Source organism: Salvelinus namaycush, chromosome 34 (genome assembly GCF_016432855.1).
Source record: "Salvelinus namaycush isolate Seneca chromosome 34, SaNama_1.0, whole genome shotgun sequence".
In the NCBI taxonomy this organism is placed as follows: Eukaryota; Metazoa; Chordata; class Actinopteri; order Salmoniformes; family Salmonidae; genus Salvelinus; species Salvelinus namaycush.
Window position 1 is genome coordinate 28,781,043 of NC_052340.1, and position 23,072 is coordinate 28,804,114.

General features: G+C 43.7%; 1 protein-coding gene across 1 annotated transcript; it reads right to left on the reverse strand.

Annotated features, from left to right (window-relative positions):
- Nucleotides 1-20,023: 20,023 nt before the first annotated feature.
- Nucleotides 20,024-21,820, reverse strand: lyrm9 (LYR motif containing 9). Its single transcript, XM_038974167.1, has 4 exons — nucleotides 21,586-21,820; nucleotides 21,089-21,251; nucleotides 20,846-20,938; nucleotides 20,024-20,739 (listed from the first exon to the last, which is right to left on the reverse strand). The coding sequence occupies exons 2-4, from the start codon at nucleotides 21,212-21,214 to the stop codon at nucleotides 20,725-20,727; spliced, it is 234 nt and encodes a 77-aa protein (XP_038830095.1). The 5' UTR covers nucleotides 21,215-21,251; nucleotides 21,586-21,820; the 3' UTR covers nucleotides 20,024-20,724.
- Between the last annotated feature and the right edge of the window lie 1,252 nt (nucleotides 21,821-23,072).

Genomic DNA, 23,072 nt, shown 5'->3' on the forward strand with positions numbered 1-23,072 from the left:
TTGAAGTTTAGTTTATGAACATTGATAACGGAATTCTCATAACAGGAAGGTTCTCCTATCTCCACAAAGGAACTCTGGAGCTCTGTCAAAGTGACCATTGGGTTCTTGGTCATCTCCCTGACCAAGGCCCTTCTCCCCCGATTGCTCAGTTTGGCCGGGCAGCCAGCTCTAGGAAGAGTCTTGGTGGTTCTAAACTTCTTCCATTTAAGAACGATGGAGGCCACTGTGTTCTTGGGGATCTTCAATGCAGAAGAAATGTTTTGGTACCCTTTGGTACCCGTTGAGGTCTGTGCCTCAACACAATCTACAACATTGTAGAATAATAGTGAAGACATCAAAACTATGAAATAACATATGGAATCATGTAGTAACCAAAGAAGTGTTAAATCAAAATATATTTTTAAAATTAGATTCTTCAAGTAGCCACCTTTTGTCTTGATGACAGCTTTGCACACTCTTGGCGTTCTCTCAACCAGCTTCATGAGGTAGTCACCTGGAATGCTTTTCCAACAGTCTTGAAGGAGTCATACTCAAATATGAAATATATTTTGATTTGTTAAGCACTTTTTTGTTTATGACATGATTCGATATGTTATTTCATCGTTTTGATGTCTTCACTTCACCCTTGGAATGCGTAAGTGTTAGGAATATCAATTACATCTTCACCAATTTCATTCTATTGAGGTGAAAAATTATATTAATACCTAAATAAAGCTGTACTGCATTACCACATGCCAATTCAATGTTTGAAGTAGTGCTTTTTGAAATGAGTTTTGCAGTCATTGATATTCAAGCTTGGAATGTGGGTCCAACATGATTTAATAAGGGTCCCTTAGGGAGCCTTCATGTCATTTAAAGTTTGGATATGTTAATCTGTTCTTGATTTACAAAGCCATGTTTGGAGGGGGCTCGACACACCATGGCCACCAGCCGTATGGTATTGCACAAATATGTCTGATTAATCCCAACGATGTTTTGTGCCAAGCCACAAGTCTGAACTGCAAACATATATATATATATATATTGTGGGGGATTCCATGACCAAACATGGCTTGTTACAATAGAGTTTCTGGTAGAGTTTCTTCGAGCAACTTTCGAGCATGCTTTAAAAGGCAACGTCGATAGCGCGTTGGACTTCGGGTTAGAAGGTCATTACATTGCTCAAAGAAACTCCAGCATGCTCGAAGTTTCTATTGCTTCACGGTGTGAAAACAAGTGTAAGTATGTAAATGTTTATAAAAATTGTTATATTGATATTGGAGCATCTATAATCTCATAAATACTCTGTTTAAACATTTTACACCTTTTAGGTGGCAATTCAACCCTTATACCCATTACCCGCATATGGCCTAATGGCCTTAACGGCACCTGTATTGCAATGGTCTTCTGCACAGGGATGCACAGAATTTCTCACCGCCTATCCAAATAGAGCAGCTGTGCCATGATTTGGCTTTCACCTTCAGAAAATACAGTATTATGCCGCAAGTAGCCAACAGAACCCATGCAGAAAAACGCACCTGTTGTCACGATCTTTCAAGATCGAACCCAGAAGCAGACCAGGACAAGGAGCGTAGGAAGAAGGTGAGTATTTATTTACAGTGAAATGTGAAAAGGTAGATATATCCAGATGGCGTAGCGGGCAGCGGTGGTGAGTAGATGAGAGGAAATAGGTGAATCCAATGTAGTAGCAGAATCCTCTGTCAACCAGGCGGGAATGGAGTGAATGATCCAGGTGAGTAATGTTCATGGCTAACGATCCGGCAGGGAATGGAAGTCAGGTCAGAGCTTTTGAAGGGTAGAGATGATGATCAGGACAGGTGTGCAGATTACTGACGGGAAACAGGTGCGGGTGAAATCAATCTCCCAATGAGCTAATTCGCCCGGCAACCAGACAGGGTGCGTTCCAGGACACCTGAAACACACTCCAGGACAGACACAGGCAAACCCAGACTCAGGAAGCGGGATTCGTGACAGTACCCCCCCTCCGACGAACGCCACCGGGCGGACTACCTGGAGCGCCAGGATGGAGGCGGTAGAAGTCACGAATCAGGTCGTCATCCAGAATCTGTCGCCGAGGAATCCAACTCCTCTCCTCTGGACCATATCCTTCCCAGTCCACTAGAAACTGGTACCCTCGACCCCGCCGTCTGGAGTCCATGATGCGGCGCACCGTGTAGACAGGACCACCTCCGATCATCCGAGAAGGAGGAGGACGAGGAGGAGGAGGCAACAGAGGACTGAGGTGAACCGGCTTGAGACAAGAGACATGAAAAGTGGGATGCACTCTAAGTGTTGCAGGCAACTTGAGTCGAACCACCACAGGATTTATGATTCTCTCCACTACAAACGGACCAATGAACTTAGGTGACAACTTCCTTGACTCCGTCCGTAGAGGAAGATCCCGTGTAGCCAACCAAACCTTATCTCCAACCGTATAAGCTGGGGCAGGAATACGGCGACGGTTCGCCTGTATCTGATACCGGTCAGAAACTCTAAGGAGAGCCTTCCTGGCCCGATGCCAGGTCCGGTGGCAACGACGAATATGGGTCTGGACAGAGGGAACCGAGAGATCCCTCTCCTGAGAAGGAAACAAAGGAGGTTGGTATCCGTAAAGGCATTGGAAGGGGGACATCCCAGTGGCAGATGAAGGAAGGGTATTATGGGCATACTCAACCCAGGGTAATTGAGATGACCAAGAGGTGGGATCAGAGGAGACAAGACAACGCAGCGTGGACTCCATCTTCTGGTTGGCTCTCTCCGCTTGACCATTAGATTGTGGGTGAAATCCAGAAGTGAGACTGACTGTAGCTCCAATGGCCAAACAGAAGGATTTCCAGACAGCAGAGGTAAACTGAGGACCACGGTCAGACACAATGTCACTGGGCAATCCGTGAACCCTGAAAACCTCCCTGACCAGGATCTCGGACGTCTCCGTAGCCGATGGAAGCTTGGAGAGAGGAACAAAATGAGCAAACTTGCTGAATCTGTCCACAATGGTCAGAATGACCGTGTTCCCAACAGAAGGGGGCAATCCCGTGACAAAATCCAGGGCCAGATGCGACCAAGGTCGCCGAGGAATAGGTAGGGGGTGAAGAAGCCCAGAGCTGGGCCGATTGGTACTCTTGTTCTGGGCACAAACAGGACATGCGGCAACAAACCTCCGGGTATCTTCTCCCATGGCAGGCCACCAAAAACGTCTGCGCAGTAGTGCCATAGTCCGAGCAACGCCAGGGTGACAAGCTATCTTGCTGGCGTGGGACCACTGAAGGACAGCAGAACGGACCGACTCGGGTACGAACAACCGACCGGGTGGACCGTTACCGGGGCCGGGCTGCGTCCGAAGGGCCGCCATCACATCCTCCTCTATCCTCCATGTAACGGCTCCCACGACAACATTCTGGGGAAGAATCGTCTCAGTCTTGACCCCACTCTCCTCCGTCTTAGAGAACATCCGGGACAGGGCGTCCGCCTTCCCGTTCTTAGACCCAGGTCGGAACGTCAGGGAAAAATTGAAACGTCCAAAAAACAAGGCCCACCTAGCCTGACGGGCGTTGAGACGTTTAGCCGATTGTACGTAAGCCAGATTCTTGTGGTCAGTCCAGACCACAAACGGTTGCTCCGCTCCCTCCAACCAGTGCCGCCACTCCTCCAAGGCAAGCTTCACAGCGAGAAGCTCCCGGTTACCCACATCGTAGTTTCTTTCAGCTGGAGAAAGACGACCAGAGTAGAAAGCGCAGGGATGGAGTTTACCGTCAGTGGAGCTACGCTGGGACAGGATGGCGCCCACACCCACATCAGAAGCATCCACTTCCACAACGAACTGACGGGAAGTGTCAGGTTGAGAGAGAATCGGGGCGTTGGTGAATCGGCTCTTCAAGTCCAGAAATGCTCGGTCTGCCTCAGGAGTCCAACAGAACTTTCTGGTGCAAGACGTCAGGGCAGTTAAAGGTGCAGCCACCCGGCTGTAGTCACGGATAAACCTCCGATAAAAATTCGCAAACCCCAGGAATCTCTGGAGCTGCAATCTTGTACCGGGCTGGACCCAATCCCGAACCGCCCGAACCTTCTCTTGGTCCATCTTGATCTCTCCCCTGGATATGATGTACCCGAGGAAGGACGTTGTATGGGCGTGAAAATCACACTTCTCCGCCTTCACGAACAGACGGTTCTCCAATAACCGCTGCAGGACCTGCTTGACATGCAGAACGTGGCTAGAAAGCTCCTTTGAGAAGATGAGGATATCATCCAGGTAAACGAACACAAAAATACCAATCATATCTCTCAAAACGTCATTCACCATACTTTGGAACACCGCCGGAGCGTTGGTCAGTCCAAACGGCATCACCTGGTACTCAAAATGTCCCATCGGAGTATTGAACCCAGTCAACCACTCGTCCCCCTCCTTGATCCGAACCAAATGATAAGCATTACGTAAATCAAGCTTCGTAAAAACCGTAGCACCCTGTAAGGAATCGAAAGCCGAGCTCATCAAGGGCAGGGGATACTTGTTCTTAACCGTAATCTCATTCAAACCCCGATAATCAATACACGGTCGAAGAGAACCATCCTTCTTGCTCACAAAAAAAAATCCTGCTCCCAAAGGTGATGACGATGGCCGAATGAGACCTGTAGCTAGAGACTCCTTGATGTAGGTCTCCAAGGCCTCACGTTCCGGTCGAGAGATACTGTATAACCGTCCCTTGGGAAAGGCAGATCCAGGAAACAGATTAATCGCACAATCATAAGGTCGGTGGGGAGGAAGAGACAGAGCCTTCTGTTTACTGAATACCTCACCCAACTCGTGATATGTTTCTGGAACCAGGGACAAATCAGGAGGAGCAGAGTCACTGACCTGACTGGAAACAGCAGGAGAACAGGCAGTCCTAAGGCAGTTAGCATGACACTCAATGTTCCAACTAGTTACCTTCCCTGTCACCCAATCAAACGAGGGATTGTGTTCCTTCAGCCAGGGGTAACCAAGAACCAGAGGAACATGGGGCGAGGACAAAATGAAGAAAGAGCTAAACTCTGAATGATTTCCCGACACCAACATCTTAACCGGTTCAGTCCTCATAGTGATCCGTGCCAGACTACTGCCGTTCAGAGTGGTTGCTTCAATGGCTTCCGTCAATTGCTCCTTGGAAAGCCCCAGCTGTTCCACCAAGTCGGCATCCATAAAGTTGCCATCGGCACCTGAATCGATAAAAGCGTTCAGGTCAAAACTCTGATCCTTATTCATAAGGGTCGCAGGAAAACGGGGTCTGACAAGATCCTTGAGAGATTGAAACTGGCTCGCTAAAATTCCTCCCAAATTTAGCGAGCCGGGCAGTTTAACGGGCGCTGTGGACAAGCGGAGTTGTAATGTCCCGATCTACCACAGTAGAAAGAGCTATTGGTCTCACGTCTACGTTGGCGCTCCTCCTTAGTTAGCCCGTGTCGCCCCACTTGCATTGGTTCAGAATCTGGTGGCAAGACTCCTCCACTAATCCCGTGTGGAGAATAACGATCAATACGTCCTGGTTCACCTCCTGAACCGAATGGTAACCGAGTTACAGATTGATTGGATAGACCCCACTGCTTCTCCCTCCTTCTCTCTCGGACTCTATTATCAACCCGAATAGATAAAGCGACCAAGCTGTCTAAGTCACTAGGCTCTGGATAAGAAATCAGCTCATCCTTAAGTTCATCTGACAACCCCTTGTAAAAAAACCGCTTGTAGTGACTCCTCATTCCAACCACTCTCCACAGCCAATGTCCTGAACTCAATCATAAAATCTGCCACACTGCGATCTCCTTGGCGAAGAGAGAACAAACGTTTAGCTGCGTCCTTACCTCGGACTGGATGATCAAAAAGCTTCCTCATCTCTCCCGTGAACTCCTGATATGAAGCCGTGCAGGTTCCCTGTCGTTCCCAAACGGCTGAAGCCCATTCCAGAGCTCTTCCACGCAACAGTTCAATAACCAAGGCTATCCTAGCCTTGTCAGTGGCGTAAGAATGGGGCTGTAGATCAAACACTAACCCACACTGCATAAGAAACGAACGGCATTTTCCCAAATCCCCTTCATATTTATCAGGCGTCGGTACCTTGGGTTCACGAAATGGAACCGCTTCAGACACGGCAGGTGAGATGGGTGAAACCGGTGGTGAATGAATCACCTGCAAACTGAGCTGATCCTGGACTTGTGTCAAGCTAGCAGATAAATTCTGGATCGAACTCGCTATCTCCTGTAGCGCCGTATTGTGTTGTCCCAATTTCTTCTCCTGCAGGGTAATGGCATGGCAAACGGAGTCCAGGTCCGCTGGGTTCATTACTGGCCGGATCGTTCTGTCACGATCTTTCAAGATCGAACCCAGAAGCAGACCAGGACAAGGAGCGTAGGAAGAAGGTGAGTATTTATTTACAGTGAAATGTGAAAAGGTAGATATATCCAGATGGCGTAGCGGGCAGCGGTGGTGAGTAGATGAGAGGAAATAGGTGAATCCAATGTAGTAGCAGAATCCTCTGTCAACCAGGCGGGAATGGAGTGAATGATCCAGGTGAGTAATGTTCATGGCTAACGATCCGGCAGGGAATGGATGTCAGGTCAGAGCTTTTGAAGGGTAGAGATGATGATCAGGACAGGTGTGCAGATTACTGACGGGAAACAGGTGCGGGTGAAATCAATCTCCCAATGAGCTAATTCGCCCGGCAACCAGACAGGGTGCGTTCCAGGACACCTGAAACACACTCCAGGACAGACACAGGCAAACCCAGACTCAGGAAGCGGGATTCGTGACACCTGTTGTCTCCATGCGCAAAACAGATCGCAAGTCAATGATGCCGGGGTGGTAGCCTACAGAAAAATATGCAGTTAAGGTAATAAACGTAATAGTATGGTATACATAGGCCTATATGTTTTGTCGATATGTATACCATACTATTACGTGTATTACCTTAACTGCCTATTTTTCTGTAGGCTACCACCCCGGCATCATTGACTTGCGATCTGTTTAGGCCTATAATTTTATCTATAGGTACTCCAAGCCTATTATGCATATAATAAACTTCCATATGAATACGCGCTTATTATCGCATAGGTATATATTGCGCAATCCTAATTGAAGGTCAGTCGGCCATCATAAGCTCGACTGTAGTTTCCTGCAACAAATCAATCAATTAAACACTTTGTCCTAAAGTAGGCTGTTTCTAGAAGTAATAAAATGTTAAGTAGACAGTGGTTTGCTGTTGTGCAGCTGCATGATGTTAGGCTGATGAAGTCTTCATCCTTTCCCCCCAAGTTGCTTAGGCTATTTACTGCATCTTTCTCTGACTTGTCTGTCTGCCATAACAGCCCAGCCTCACATTCAATTCGCGCATATATGTACAAAATGTATTTCAGCAGATTTCGTGCGTTTTTGTGCATTTTTGGGGTGGTTCAATTCGTTTGAAAATACACGAATTTCTGTGCTACTTAATTCGTGCGAAAATACACGAATTTCTGTGCTACTTAATTCGTGCGAAAAGACACGAATTTAACCAGTAGGCGACACACAAGCCGTTGCAACAACCATAGACGCGATCGCCTGTATTTATTTATTTTACGTTATGAATATATAGATATTTTGTCTTTTTTTTAACCATATAACCATAAGAGGTTATATATATATTGTCTTTATTTAATCCCTATTAAAACATTGTGGTTTTATGCCTATATGTACTGTTTTCGATTTTTCTGAACAGACTTCAGTATAGAATGAATCATGCAATGCATGATGGCTAATGGTGTTTTATTCGGTTGTAGTTCCATGTATTTCTTAAAAAACAAACGTGTAAACCATTTTTATTGACCAGAATGTAACTGAAAATACAATGGCAGCCTTGCCATTGTCCATCAATAACAAAACATTTTTTTTTCGTATAACATTTGGGGAAACGTATGCAGTCATTGTAGTCTTACATTTTGTTGGCCAACCAAAATTACCAAAACGTTAACCCGTAATAAGGCTAGGGTGGCTGAATGTAAATACATGGCTCTGAGTGTAAACACCTTTTCACTAGAAACGTTCTTGTGTTCAAATTACCGTCAGTGCGAAATAGCTAGAAACCTTTCGTATTTCCACTTGGCTGCACCTACGGTTACGATAACGATAAATCAAGTGCAATACCTGCGTCGACCTGTGTGGAGCAGCAAAACACCGGAAAGCTTCTAGCCTACCGGAAAGTTACAAGAAGAACAAGAATAGTTACCTCATCCGGTCATGTGACACTCTGGATGCCCCCTAAAAGCAATTTCAACCGTTTTGAAAAATGACGCCTGGTAACCCCAAAAAAATACCAGGTGCACGAAAAGTTTGAATATTTTTTGAAAACCTCCATAAATCACTCAGGCCAGCACCCATTGATTTGGGGCGGTAGTATAGTGCTCCCAGAGCGGGTATGGAAGTCTGGATCCCCCCTAAAAGAATTTAAGGCTCTGTGTGTCTTTAAGCACCATACTTTGTCACTCCATCCTTGCTGTGTGTGTGTGTGTGTGTGTGTGTGTGTGTGTGTGTGTGTGTGTGTGTGTGTGTGTGTGTGTGTGTGTGTGTGTGTGTGTGTGTGTGTGTGTGTGTGTGTGTGTGTGTGTGTGTGTGTGTGTGTGTGAGAGAGCTTTTCTTTGACATCTGTTTAGAGAAATGACTGATTTACAGTTCATGAGGGTTGACCGATTCACACATTTAAAGTTTTGGAAAGATCTGACTTTTTTAAACCTTCGAAACAGCACCTATGACCCCATTTTAAGGCACTTCCGGTTGGCACAGGAAGCTATAAGTAAATACATATCCTGATCGGGGTATGCTTTTACAGAATCCTGAGTTTTAAGTCTATACGTTAAGAACTGACTGATTTACACAGGGTTGAATGCACTATATATCACAAACTGCTGGTTGGGTATGGCAACACTTTTAGGGTGATTTTATCACTTCCGGTTGCTCCAGGAAGCTTAGAATCAACACAGGTAGACCTCATAGTGGCTTGGTGGATTGTCATTGAAGACAGGTTCATAAGACATTCATAACCCACATAGGCTTCAGGTTGAATTTAAGGGTGCAGGCAATGAGCTCCTATGGGGTGAGATGTCATTGTAAACTGTTTGATGTAAACACCTTCTTTTAACTGTTAAGGGTTAATGCCACACGGTCAAGGTTAGGCTTGCACAGAGACCTTAGGAACGTTCCTGAGGTAAAATTGTGCTTCTAAACCTTAACAGCTCTCCCTCTGTCTCCCAAAAGCAAAAGACTTGAAATGTAGGTCAAGGGTCATCTTCTTGTCACTGTCGCTGCGCTCAGACCGAGCAAGCTACGGTCAAGCGGGGCATCTCGTTGAACTCGGCACGGCCTGGAGACTATGGTGATGTCATTTTTAGTGGTGATTTCAGAATGCTATTTTGGTGGTTTTTCACTGTTTAAACATATTGCAAATGCACGTTACATTTGCAATATGATTCAACAGTGAAAAACATCACATCATATTGCAAATGTAACGTTACATTTGCAATAGGATTCAATGGGCATGTACCATGAATTTGGCCATGAATTTGGCATTCTCTTAAATACTGCAGAAATGCAAAAATGACTGGCCTGATGACCTCGGGATGGCCGGGCAGTGATAGTGGGACCTCTCCATCGCTCGTTGTGTTAAATTTCATCATGTCAATTTTGGTGATGGTACCTCACTGTTGAAACATATTGCAAATGCACAAAAGTCAACTAGCAAGTCAGTGTCCATCAGTCAATTAGATATTTTCAAACACCAAACTGATACCATCTGACTCCAAACTCACTTTTTCCAACTCGTTTAGAAGCCAACTATCACATATTTCAGAGCAGGCCCGAAATTCACAGCGCCTTCCATTTAAACCATAATAAAACAAATAATACGTAGTTATGTTCTAGCTGCGGGTCCAGTTCTCACATTATGTTTAGCCCTATGTGAGGCGACCTCGAATCCCAAGTTTCGGCTCGATAGGTCATTCGGTGCCCGAGCAAAACCTTAATTGGTGCTGAAATTCCACTTTTTTCCATGCCTTGCTACGGGGTCCTTGAATGAGCTATCGGACAGAAATGTCGGGGTCCGTCTCTATGGGCCGAGCCGGTTTCAATGCACCTAGTCTTGCAACTCTGGGACTTTTCTAAATGTCGCCATTTTGTAATGCTCAAAATGAATTGAAGTCATTGCAAATGCACGAGGCTTTTAATCGGTCCGAGAACCTTCTAGAGCCACATAACTCACTGTGCTTAATCGACCTGAGCTCTAGAACAGGTTTGTAAAGTTTCAGAACTCTAGGTCTGACGGTTCTTTAAAAGTTTGAACAAAAGTAACTATTGCAGGCACTGTCTGCCTCTAAGCCCCTCAGTATGTCACTCCATCCTTTCTGTGTGGGTGTGTAAATTTTTCCTTGAAATCTGATGGGATGAATGACTGATTTACAGTTCATGAGGGTTGCCTATTCACATATATTAAGTTTTGGAAAGATTTGACTTTTTTAACCCTTCGAAACAGCCCTTTTGACACCAATTATGGCACTTCCGGTTGGCACAGGAAGCTGAAAGTAAACACATATCCTCATTGGAGTGGGATTTTACAGAATCCTGAGTTTTAAGTCTATACGTTAAGAACTCACTGATTTACATAGGGTTGAATGCACTATTTCTCTCAAACTGCAGGTTGGGTATGGCAAACACTTTTAGGGTGATTTAACCACTTCCGGTTGCTCCAGGAAGCTTAGAATCGACACAGGTAGACCTCGTAGTGGCCTGATGGATTGTTATCGAAGACAGGTTCATAAGGCATTATTAACCCACATAGGCTTCAGGTTGAATTTAGGGGAGCAGGCAATGTATTCAAACAGTCATTGTAAACTGTTTGATGTTAACACCTTCTTTTAACTGTTAAGGGTTAATGCCACACGGTCAATGTTAGGCTTGCACAGATCGGGAGGACCTTAGGAACGTTCCTGAGGTCAAATTGTGCTTCTAACCTTAACGGTTCTCTCTTTGTCTCCCAAAAGCAAAAAAATATGAAATTGAGGTCAAAGGGTCATTTGGGTCCTTCTTCTTGTCACTGTCGCTGCACTCAGACCGAGCGAGCTACGGTCAAGCGGGGCATCTCGTTGAACTCGGCATGGCCTGGAGATAATGGTAATGCCATTGCAGGCTTTGTGTGTCTTTAAGCACCGTACTTTTTCACTCCATCCTTGCTGTGTGTGTGTGTGTGTGTGTGTGTGTGTGTGTGTGTGTGTGTGTGTGTGTGTGTGTGTGTGTGTGTGAGAGAGCTTTTCTTTGACATCTGTTGAGAGAAATTACTGATTTACAGTTCATGAGGGTTGCCTAATCACACAAGTGAAGTTTTGAAAAGATCTGACCTTTTTAACCCTTCGAAACTGACCCTATGGCACCATTTTAAGGTACTTCCGGTTGACATAGGAAGCTGAAAGTGAACACATATCCTCCTTGGGGTAGGCTCTTATATAATATTGAGTTTTAAGTCTTTATGTTAAGAACTGACTTATTTACAGAGGGTTAAATGAGTGTGTGTTATTTCATAAAATCACATAAAATCACAGAATTCTCGCAGAGCTTCGAGACCCACTTAAAAAATGTTCGTCTGAACACACTGCAACTGGATCTGTAATTATTTTTTTTTAACTCCTTTTTGTGAACATTACCAATTTGTCAATGTACGATTTCTCTTAAATTACGATAGATAAATGGCTGGTTCTTTTTTTCCTGACACCGTATGCTTATGTACTTTGACGTGAAGCGGTCAAATTAGCACCCTACTTTGCGTTTTTGACCTTTAATCCCAGAAAAATGGCCATAACTCAAAAAGCGTTGAGGCCTCGACGCCATCTTGTTCGGGGCCAACTGTCCATTACGCCAAACCTACGCTCACCAAGTTTCGTCTTCGAAATAAGTTTAGGAGAAAAGGCCACGTGCATTTGCAATGTGCTTGTGCATTTGCAATATGATTTATTTTCCCTCTGGTGGGAATTTCCGAGACTGCGGAAAAATGACCAAAATTTGTTATTTTTATAAAACGGAAACCGAACGTCCGAGAGATTTCGTTTGATGACTTCCTGAAAGATCTCTCCCCCGCGCACGGCCCGACGCGTCCGCGAATTTTAGAAACGTTGCAGGACGTCTAGTAAGGGACCGTACATTTGCAATGTGGCGTTTCTCACTAACCATATGGCGAGTGCTAAAATGTTCCCTTAAGGTATGGAAGGGCCTTGGAAAGGCCATAAGTGTAAGCCAACATAATTCATTATTTTACATTAACATGTAATACATGCATTATGAAGAAAATGGTGTAATTTAGGCTCCACGAAATATGAAATGGGTTATGAAGAAAATCGTGTATGGTTGCCTACATGACAAAAAGGCGTTCTGATTACAAGTGCACCAGTATCCAAAGTATTAAGCGAAATCAAGCACAGAAAACAGCATTGGCATTAATAAAACAATATTTCCCACGAATTAAGTCGCACGTAAATGTGCGTCTTTTCTCAAAAATTCTGTTCAGCAAGTCTAAAACAGTACATATAGGCATACAACGACACATTTTAAAACATGGTTAAACAAAGACAACATTTCTGTATATTCATGACGTTGAATTAGCCATTAAGAAGAACAAAAATGAAATATAGACTATCGCGTCTATATGGTTGTTGCAAAGGCTTGTGTGTCGCCTACTGGTTAAATTCGTGTCTTTTCGCACGAATTAAGTAGCACAGAAATTCGTGTATTTTCGCACGAATTAAGTAGCACAGAAATTCGTGTATTTTCAAACGAATTGAACCACCCCAAAAATGCACAAAAACGCACGAAATCTGCTGAAATACATTTTGTACATATATGCGCGAATTGAATGTGAGACTGTGTTGGCCATAACCATAAAATGTAATCTGGGTAAAGTAAAAGGAGCCTCAAGCTCGCGCTTTTGCCTGTGCAACAGCGCGTTCAAAACATCCTAATTCACCGACATCCCTCACGCAGGTCCACAGATTTTTCGGAATCACTCTTTCAATGTACCTTTTCGTTGAGTGTACAAAACATTAAGAACATCTTCCATGACAGACTGACCAGGTGAAACTATGATTCATTATTGATGTCACTTGTTAATTCCACTTCAATCAGTGTACATGAAGGAAACAGGTTAAATACGAATTTTTAAGCCCTGAGACAATTGAGACATGGATTGTGTATGTGTGCCATTCAGAGGCTGAATGGACAAAACAAAATATTTAATCAGTTGAAACACAGACACTTGTTAGTGTTGAATGCATTTGTTTATTTACACCATTAACATAATTTGTCAACATATTGTGATATGGAATCAACTTGTAAAATACATTGAATTTGCAAAAATGTAGGTTTAACAGAGCAAAATAAATGATACAATTTTGATATGATACTATTAGGCTAAAGCATTTGCAAAAAGCTATCAAAAGCCATTGTTTCAACTTAACCCAGAATTCAACTAAAATAGACAAGAGGTATAGGCCTAGGGTTTAAAGATTTCAAATTGCATTCCAGTTTGTTGACAAGTTCATGAATGTTTGTGTGATTAAAGTCCCCATCCCAACCAAAAATACACGTGGCTATCCAAGCTGTATACATCTCGCTCAAATGTTGATATTTGGTTTGCAACCAAACAATTCAATATTACTTTTGTAATACAGTAAATAGCCTAAAGTGAATGTAATCTTACATACATCCATGGCCACATTTTTGGGGTTACTGTAACTACAATTGTCTTCTTATGTGATCATAGAACACGTGCATGTTCAAGATAGCATGCAAATATTGCAGGTCTGTGGAGATATTCACAATTTCTATAATAAACTGTGCAGAATCTAGAACAGCATTGAATCAAATCAAACTTTATTTGTCACATGCACCGAATACAACAAGTGTAGACCTTACTGTGAAATGCTTACTTATAAGCCCTTAACCAACAGTGCAGTTCAAGAAGAGTTAAGAAAATATTTACCAAATACACTAAAGTAAAAAATAAATAAAAAACAACACAATAATTAGGCTATATACAGGGGGTACCGGTCCAGAGTCAGTGTGCGGGGGTACAGGTTAGTTGAGGTAAGTTGTACATGTAGGTAGGGGTGAAGTGACTATGCATAGATAATAAACAGCGAGTAGCAGCAGTGTACAAAACAAATGGAGGGAGGGGATCAATATAATAGTCCGGTGGCCATTTGATTAATTGTTCAGCAGTCTTATGGCTTGAGGGTAGAAGCTGTTAAGGAGCCTTTTGGTCTTAGACTTGGCGCTCCGGTACAGCTTGCCGTGCGGTAGCAGAGAAAACAGTCTCTGACTCGGGTGACTGGAGTCTCTGACAATTTTATGGGCTTTCCTCTGACACCGCCTATTATATAGGGTCTGGATTGCAGGAAGCTTGGCCCCAGTGATGTACTGGGCCATACGCACTACCCTCTGTAGCGCCTTACGGTCAGATGCCGAGCCGTTGCCATACCAGGCGGTGATGCAACTGGGTCAGGATGCTCTCGATGGTGCAGCTGTAGAACTTTTTGAGGACCTGGGGACCCATGCCAAATCCCATGCCAAGGAACGTGAAGCTCTCAACCTGCTCTACTACAGCCCTGTTGATGTTAATTAGGGCCGGGTAAAAGGGGCAGTGTGGAGTGCGATTGAGATTGCGTCATCTGTGAATCTGTTGGGGCAGTATGCGAATTGGAGTGGGTCTAGGGTATCCGGGGGGATGCTGTTGATGTGAGCCATGACCAGCCTTTCAAAGCACTTCATGGCTACCGACGTGAGTTCTACGGGGCGTTATTCATTTAGGCAGGTTACCTTTGCTTCCTTGGGCACAGGGACTATGGTGGTCTGCTTGAAACATGTAGGCATTACAGACTCAGTCAGGGAGAGGTTGAAAATGTCAGTGAAGACACTTGCCAGTTGGTCCACGCATGCTTTGAGTACATGTCCTGGTAATACATCTGGCCCCGCGGCTTTGTGAATGTTGACCTGTTTAAAGGTCTTGCTCACATCGGCTACCGAGAGCATTATCACATACAGCTGGTGCTCTTCTGCATGCGTCAGTGTTGCTTGCCTCGAAGTGAGCATAAAAGGCATTTAGCTCGTCTGGTAGGCTCACGTCACTGGGCACCTTGCGTCTGGGCTTCCCGTTGTAGTCCGTAATAGTTTTAAACCCCTGCCACATCCGACGAGCGTCAGAGCCGGTGTAGTAGGATTCAATCTTAATCCTGTATTGATGCTTTGCTTGTTTGATGGTTCGTCTGACGGCATAGCGGGATTTCTTATAGGCGTCCGGATTAGTGTCCCGCTCCTTGAAAGCGGCAGCTCTAGCCTTTAGCTCGATGCGGATGTTGCCTGTAATCCATGACTTCTGGTTGGGATATGTACGTACGGTCACTGTGGTGACGTCGTCGTCGATGCACTTATTGATGAAGCCGATGACTGAGGTGGTATACTCCTCAATGCCATTGGATGAATACCGGAACATATTCCAGTCTGTGCTAGCAAAACAGTCCTGTAGTGTAGCATCCGTGCGATCTGAGCACTTCCGTATTGAGCGAGTCACTGGTACTTCCTGCTTTAGTTTTTGCTTGTAAGCAGGAATCAGGAGGATAGAATTATGGTCGGATTTGCCAAATGAAGGGCTGGGGAGAGCTTTCTATGCATCTCTGTGTGGAGTAAAGGTGGTCTAGAGTTTTTTTCCATTTGCACATGTGGTTTTACATGTGACATGCTGGTAAAAATTTGGTAAAACTGATTTAATTCTGCCTGCATTAAAGTCCCCGGGCCACTAGGAGCGCCACTTGGTTGAGCATTTTCTTGTTTGCTTATGGCCATAAGAGTTGGTTGAGTGCGCTCTTAGTGCAGAGTCATCGGTCTGTGGTGGTAAATAGACGGCTACGAATAATATAGATGAGAATTCTCTTGGTAGATAGCGTGGTCTACAGCTTATCATAAGGTACTCTACCTCAGGCGAGCTATACCTCAAGACTTCTTTAATATTGGACATTGTGCACCAGCTGTTATTGACAAAAGACACACACCCCCGCCCCTCGTCTTACCAGACGTAGCTTCTCTGTTCTGCCAGTGCATTGAAAATCCCTGCAGCTCTATATTGTCCGTGTCATCATTTAGCCACGACTTGATGAAACACAGGATATTACAGTTCTTATTGTCCCGTTGGTAGGATAATTGTAGGTCATCAATTTAATTTTCCAATGATTGCATGTTAGCAAGTAGAATTGATGGCAGTGGGAGTTTACTCGCTTGCCTACAGATTCTTAGAAGGCAGCCCAATCTGCGTCCTCTATTCCTCCTTCTTTTCTTCACGCAAATGACGGGGATCTGGGCCTGTTCCCAGGAGAGCAGTATATCCTTCTCGTCGGACTCGTTAAAGGAAAAAGCTTCTTCCAGTTCGTGGTGAATAATCGCTGTTCTGATGTCCAGAAGTTATTGTCAGTCATAAGAGACGGCTGCAGCAACATTATGTAAAAAATAAGTTACAAACAACGCAAAAAACAAACAATAGGGCCTCCCGGGTGGCGCAGTGGTCTAGGGCACTGCATCGAGGCGCTAGCTGTGCCACCAGAGACTCCGGGTTCGCGCCCAGGCTCTGTCGCAGCCGGCCGCGACCGGGAGGTACGTGGGGTGACGCACAATTGGCCTAGCGTCGTCCGGGTTAGGGAGGGTTTGGCCGGTAGGGATGTCCTTGTCTCATCGCAACACCAGCGACTCCTGTGGCGGGCTGGGCGCAGTGCGCGCTAACCAAGGTTGCCGGGTGCACGGTGTTTCCTCCTACACATTGGTGCGGCTGGCTTCCGGGTTGGAGGCGCGCTGCGTTAAGAAGCAGTGCGGCTTGGTTGGGTTGTGTTTCGGAGGACGCATGGCTTTCGACCTTCGTCTCTCCCGAGCCCGTACGGGAGTTGTAGCGATGAGACAAGATAGTAATTACTAACAATTGGATACCACGAAAAGGGGGTAAAATTACATTATTTTTTATTTTTTAATTAAAACGAACAATAGCACAATTGGTCAGGAGCATGTAAAATGTCAGCCATTCTCTTCGGGCCCCATTTACCTTGAGTTCTTTCAAGAAGCAGCATCAGACAACTGTTGATAGTGGGGAGACATTACAAAAAACTGAAAGTTCAAGTGTGAGTTAGCATTATTACATCATCAGTAAATAACAACAGTAGGCCCATAAGTATGGCTCAATGGCTATGCACAGCACTGGGGAAAAACTACTCTTAAAGTGACTGATGATATTATAGCACTCAAATTTATTACATCTACAGTATGATCGTGAGTTGTTCCTGACTGCTGCTGATCACACAAATCAGTGTGTATGAGCACCCTAACCATTTATTATAATCTAAGTTTGTCAAGAACATTTGTAAAGACAGTAAATGTTATACAGTACATACTAACTGTCTTGGGAACACTGGTCCAGTCAGTGGTGGTATTGAAAAGATCTGTAAATAAAACACGACAAATAAGTTAATAGATGTGTCAGAATTCAACCATATTTATAAAAAAGTCAGATTTTTTTAAAAATACTAGAGTGCATCCAGATTGTGTCATAATTGGCTGAAAGGGAGTCTATTCAAATTTACACTTGAGGACCAAAATACTGCTGACTCGCATTCCTTCCTTCTAATCAGGTAAATGGGACACCAGATGTGTGAACTCTGGCCAGTCAGTGACATACATAAATCTTTACATCCTGGTAGAAAACTTGTCTAAGTACAAAATCCTCATCCAAGTACTTGAGGGCAATGGTCAGATTTAATGGTGATATCTAAAAACTGACCAGGTAAAGACCCCTTTGCATGCCTTCTTGCTGATCTGGGTTGCTGGATTGCCTTTGCTGTCCCTCTTCTTCCAACTGACAGTTGAAACCGGAGGTAGAGGGATTTTTCTCCTTTGGTCCTCCTTTCTCTAAACATTTAATCAAAAGTCAAGTAAGTCATATGCTAGTATAGCTATATATCAACCTGTTAGCAAGCTACTGGTTGATCGACACCGGATCCAGATGTGCGTGTGTGTGCGAAAACATGTCCCCACGTCTTTGTTTAGTGCCCTTACCATTGGACGATGTCCATTCGTTAGGTTTAGATGCCAAGGGATGAGAACATGTTGGTCACATTGATTACTCAAATTTTGCTTGACCTGTGCACCTATGTTGTAAACTTTTATTCATAGGTTATGTTGTAGCAACCTCATGATGGGTATAGGGAACATTTGAGTATCATGTAGTAAATAGGCAAAACCTATCCATGTTACATCGAGTTGGATGAATGGAATGACTGTCATCCAATATGCTGTAATAGAAATAAGGCCATGCTCATAAAAAATATATATTTAACGGCACCGACTGCCACTGGCACAGGGGCATGTGCCCCCTCAGATTTGTCCTGTCAAAAATATATAAATAACGATCTAGCCCAGGTAGGTTCCCAATCTCCCAACCTCATTACCAAGATGCCATTTCAGGCCATCAATCAAGTTAGAGTAGCTAGCTTGTCTAACTATCTTAGGTGTCATGCCTGCTGGCAAGGTTGGTAGACTTTAGAAAAGTAAGCAATAACTAAATGTACTGAATAAGAAATTCCTATCAATCTTTTACACATTTTAGCAGAGTTGCAGAGAAGCATATTTAGTTTCTTAAAAAAAGAAACACCAGTCGGGAGCATACAGACGGCTCCAGTATTGTTAGATATGCAGAAAGATACCATTTTATAAACATTGAATTAAGCATATTGACTATGGCTCTAGATTGCAGGAAGAAGCTGTTTCAGGTGTTTGAAAAATGCGAAATTCTCCAACATACAGAAGAGGTGCATAGCCCCCCTACGGACCATCCCCAGCCATACTCACATACTTTGTGCCCCCTCAGTGAATTGATGAACCCATTGATGAACAACAGCCCCTTTGTCTTTTCTATTGATTGCCTACTTACAGTGGAAACGTACTGTATCACGTTCCACAGAACAATTTACAGGTGATATTTTGTTTTACTTGACTTAGCACCTTGTGCTTTACTTGTATAAAAAGGTTGGATGGAAACCTGGTTAATTAAGCAAGGCGGCTTGTAACTGTGAGTGTGATATATGGCCAATATACCACGGCTAAGGGCTGTGAGGCAACGCGGAGTGCCTGGATACAGCCCTTAGATGTGGTATATTGGCCATATATCACAAACCCCCGAGGTGCAGTATTGCCATTAGAAACTGGTTACCAACGTAATTAGTTTTGTCATACCCGTGTTATTCTGTCTGATATACCATAGCTGTCAGCCAATCAGCATTCAGGGTTTGAACCACCCAGTTTATAATGAAGAGTTTGGCGTTCGCTATAAACTCGCAGTTACAAGCTGCCTCGAATTAACAGCGTTTGCACGATCAATATCCACCTTCATAACATGGAGCCTGAGCTGGAATGTGAAGTTAACTGAAGCTAGCTAACTTCAGAAAACCCTTAGGAGTACACTATAAATCTAGCTAGATGCACTCAGGCTTTTTAGACATTAGCTAGCTTCACATTCCAACTCAGGCTTCATCCAGGTAGATATTGATCGTGCACGCGCCGCTTGCTCGAGCGCCGAACTCTTGCTTGAGACAATGCTGAAACAATCTATGTTGAGTCTGTGCCACATTTTCATTTTTGCCTAAATCAAAAAGGGAAAAAGTTAACTATCAAATTCATCAGGCTATGGTGTGACGTGGGCCATTACAAGTGTTGTCTTTCTTACACATATAGTTTCTTTGGTGTGCTTATCAATGCACAAGTCCCTTTCCCCCCAACTCCTATTATCAAATACTTGTAAGCTAATATTAAGTCATGAAAGCTTTACTGCAAGTTAAGTTTCAAATGAATCAGTCTATGGTACAAATATATTTTTGGTATTTCCTCAAATATGGTACAGGTAATGAAGGGATGATGACACAAACTTTACAAGAGGGAGGGAATCAAATTTGATTGGAAACACATTGAACTTTATATTTTTATTTGGTACATGAAAACTTAAGCAAAAAAGTACATTGTGTGTGCACCCAGTCATTGTGCACTGATTTGTATCCGCAACAAGTAAATTTGGTGTAAAAATGGGGAAAAAAATGCAGATTTTAGAATATTAGCATGAAAATCTGACGCCAATTGGATGGAAACGTAGCTAGCGTTATGGTTTACATATGATAAATACAGACTCAACATAACTCTCATCCTGCTACCGTATTGTAACATTGGCGGATATACAAACAGATCTTTGTAGTAACAATAAATACACATTAGATCAACGTAAGTGGACAGCATGTGCAAATATTGCTTTGAGGACTAGAAGTGTCAGCTACACTTATGTCAGTGTTTCCCAATCCTCTACTTCGGGACAACCAGACAGCCCACATTTTGGTTCAAGCCCTGCACTAACATATCTGAATAAACAAATCAAACCCCTTGACTAGATGAATCAGGTGTGTAGTGCAGCACTAAAACACAAATGTGGACTGTCCGTTGGTCCCTCGGTAAAGAGGGTTGGTAAACATCACTTCTCTTATTGCTACATTGCATGATGCATCTGTCCCTGGGATGTTTCTTGCATGGCAGAACAAGCTAAATCCTGTTTTGATCAAGGCTTGTTCCACATGGAAGTCCAATGGAGCCAGCAGTCTTGTCCTCTTATTTCACACATCTCATTTTTTATTATACTGGAAAACACAACAGATTGAGAACTTATCAAAGTTAGTCTTTCCACATACTGTTGTCTGATTTGTCAATTAAAATGAGTTTGAAAATAGCAAGGGCAATGCTCACTTTATCGAGAATCCAATCTGCATCTGATATAGCTCTTTGAATGATCAGTTGAATCCTCTCAGGATCGTCTTCGTCTGTGTGACTATTGTAACCCTAGTTTGATACAAAAAAAAGCTAATTGTTGACCAAGTGTGGCCATTATAACCTAGCTCTTTGTAACATTCAATACCATCAGATATGTCTAAGTTAAACACTACGTAGCCTACGCTCTAACAACTGTAATGGGCTACAATCAGACTGTACCTGTCTTATAGCATGTTGATAATGTTGCTGCATTGCACGGGTTGGCAATTGCTTGCAACATCTAAGAAGGTAACGATACAGATGAACCGGTGTACGAACCAACTCAGCGCCTGGTAATGGGGGCATACTGCCCGTGCAGAATTACTTCCTCCTCAATATGCTCCTGTGAATAGCAGGACAATTAACTGGGCACATTTCAAGTAGTCTTAATTGCAGTCACACATTGATATTGTCAGAGCTCACAACGCCTAAAGACATGTTTAATGTTCCAAGAATAGCATTAACATGATGATCGAGCAATCTGCTGAAAAACGCAGCCCGACTGCAAAAAATACGATCTGCAACGCTCCTGCCCTACAAGACGTTAATAAATGAGATGTGCTTGCCTTTTTGGAAGCGTTTATCAATTCATTTTATGTGATCAATATCAATTGATACTGTTGTATAAGTTAATGATCAGATTCAGAATGTATGTTCAATTGTGACTGTAGACTTACTGGTAGCTTGCGGTTACTGTACTTCTTCACGACACTGGTGGCAGACAGGCAACTTCCGTTTTTCTTTGAATTAGCCTTAGCCTACTGTTCAAAGTAAATTAGCGTTATGTCCACTGTCATTTTTTAAAAACAATATTAGTTAGTAAATAAATCCTTGTAAATGAATATGCATGCGGTAAAACTGTAATAGGCAAGCATAAAAGTCGTCGTTAAATCGAGGTCGAGTTATAAAATATTTGTGTACTCTTTAAACCAACACTGACGGAAACTTAGAACATATAAATAGTTCCTGAATGCATATGGATATTCTGCCAATTATATTTTCAATGTAGGAAATTCAATCTGAATATTTTTTTTTTTGCTCATTCTTAAATATTCCATTCATAAATCAGAAAACGTAGTGCGCCATAATATTGGGCTATGGAAATAACATGTCTTGAAGAAAACAGAATGCAACAGGCTATAAACCTATTAATAATTTAGCAATAATCTCTAATAATAACCCAACACCCACAACATGTTGACACAGGTGCTTTCTACATACGTAACAACGCAAACCACAACACCCCCACTGAATAACAGCATAAATCATCTTGCTCTTCAACTGAAAGCTTTCATCCTCAGGTTTCAGATGGCACTGTGCCATCTACAGAGAAAATCCTACTCTGTATCATAAAATACAACCCTAGTTTAATAGCTGCTTTGTGCAGTGTGAGGTGGTGATTGTGAGTCAACTTGACTGTCCGCACCCCAGTCCTGTTGGATGAGTCACAGGCGTCCAGCTGGTTTGCCACAAGCCCCTTGTTTCAGGGTACCTAGGCAAAGGTTTTCACAGTTCCGCTGTGTGTGCTGATGAATGGCCTCATTGTGAAGGGGAGAGAAAAACAGCAATGGAATGATAGAGACTGGCCACTGCAGGGAAACAAGAATCACCCCCGCCTGGCTGTCTGTGTGCCCTGTGCAGCGCTGCTGACACCTGACCCATCCACTCCATCAACACAGTCACTCCCACAGGATTCCCCTTTACCTCAGGTGAACACTCATGTTGCTGTCCCTTTTGACCCCCTGCCAGCCAAAATAAAAGGATTCTTGATGACAACCCTGAGAATTGACATTTTCTAAGCTATGAAATGACCTTTGAAAACAAGGGTACACTGTACAATGTCATATTGAACAAAAACATAAATTAAAAGTATGTGGTCTAAATGTCTCCTTGACTCCTTGTTCTGCTTCGGGAACACAGCAGGTGCTAATAGTGACTAGGAAATACCTGTTGTCTGTTACTGACTAGACCACCATATGCAGTGGGGAGTCAAAGACTCAGGGTCCCCCCCCCCCCCCCCCCCGACGGGTCAGTGATCCCTTTCCCCACTCCCCCGGCGGGTTCAGTGTTCAGAGCCTGGACTTGAACCCGATCAAACATCTCTGGAGAGACCTTAAAATAGCTGTGCAGCGACGCTGCCCATCCAACCTGACAGAGCTTGAGA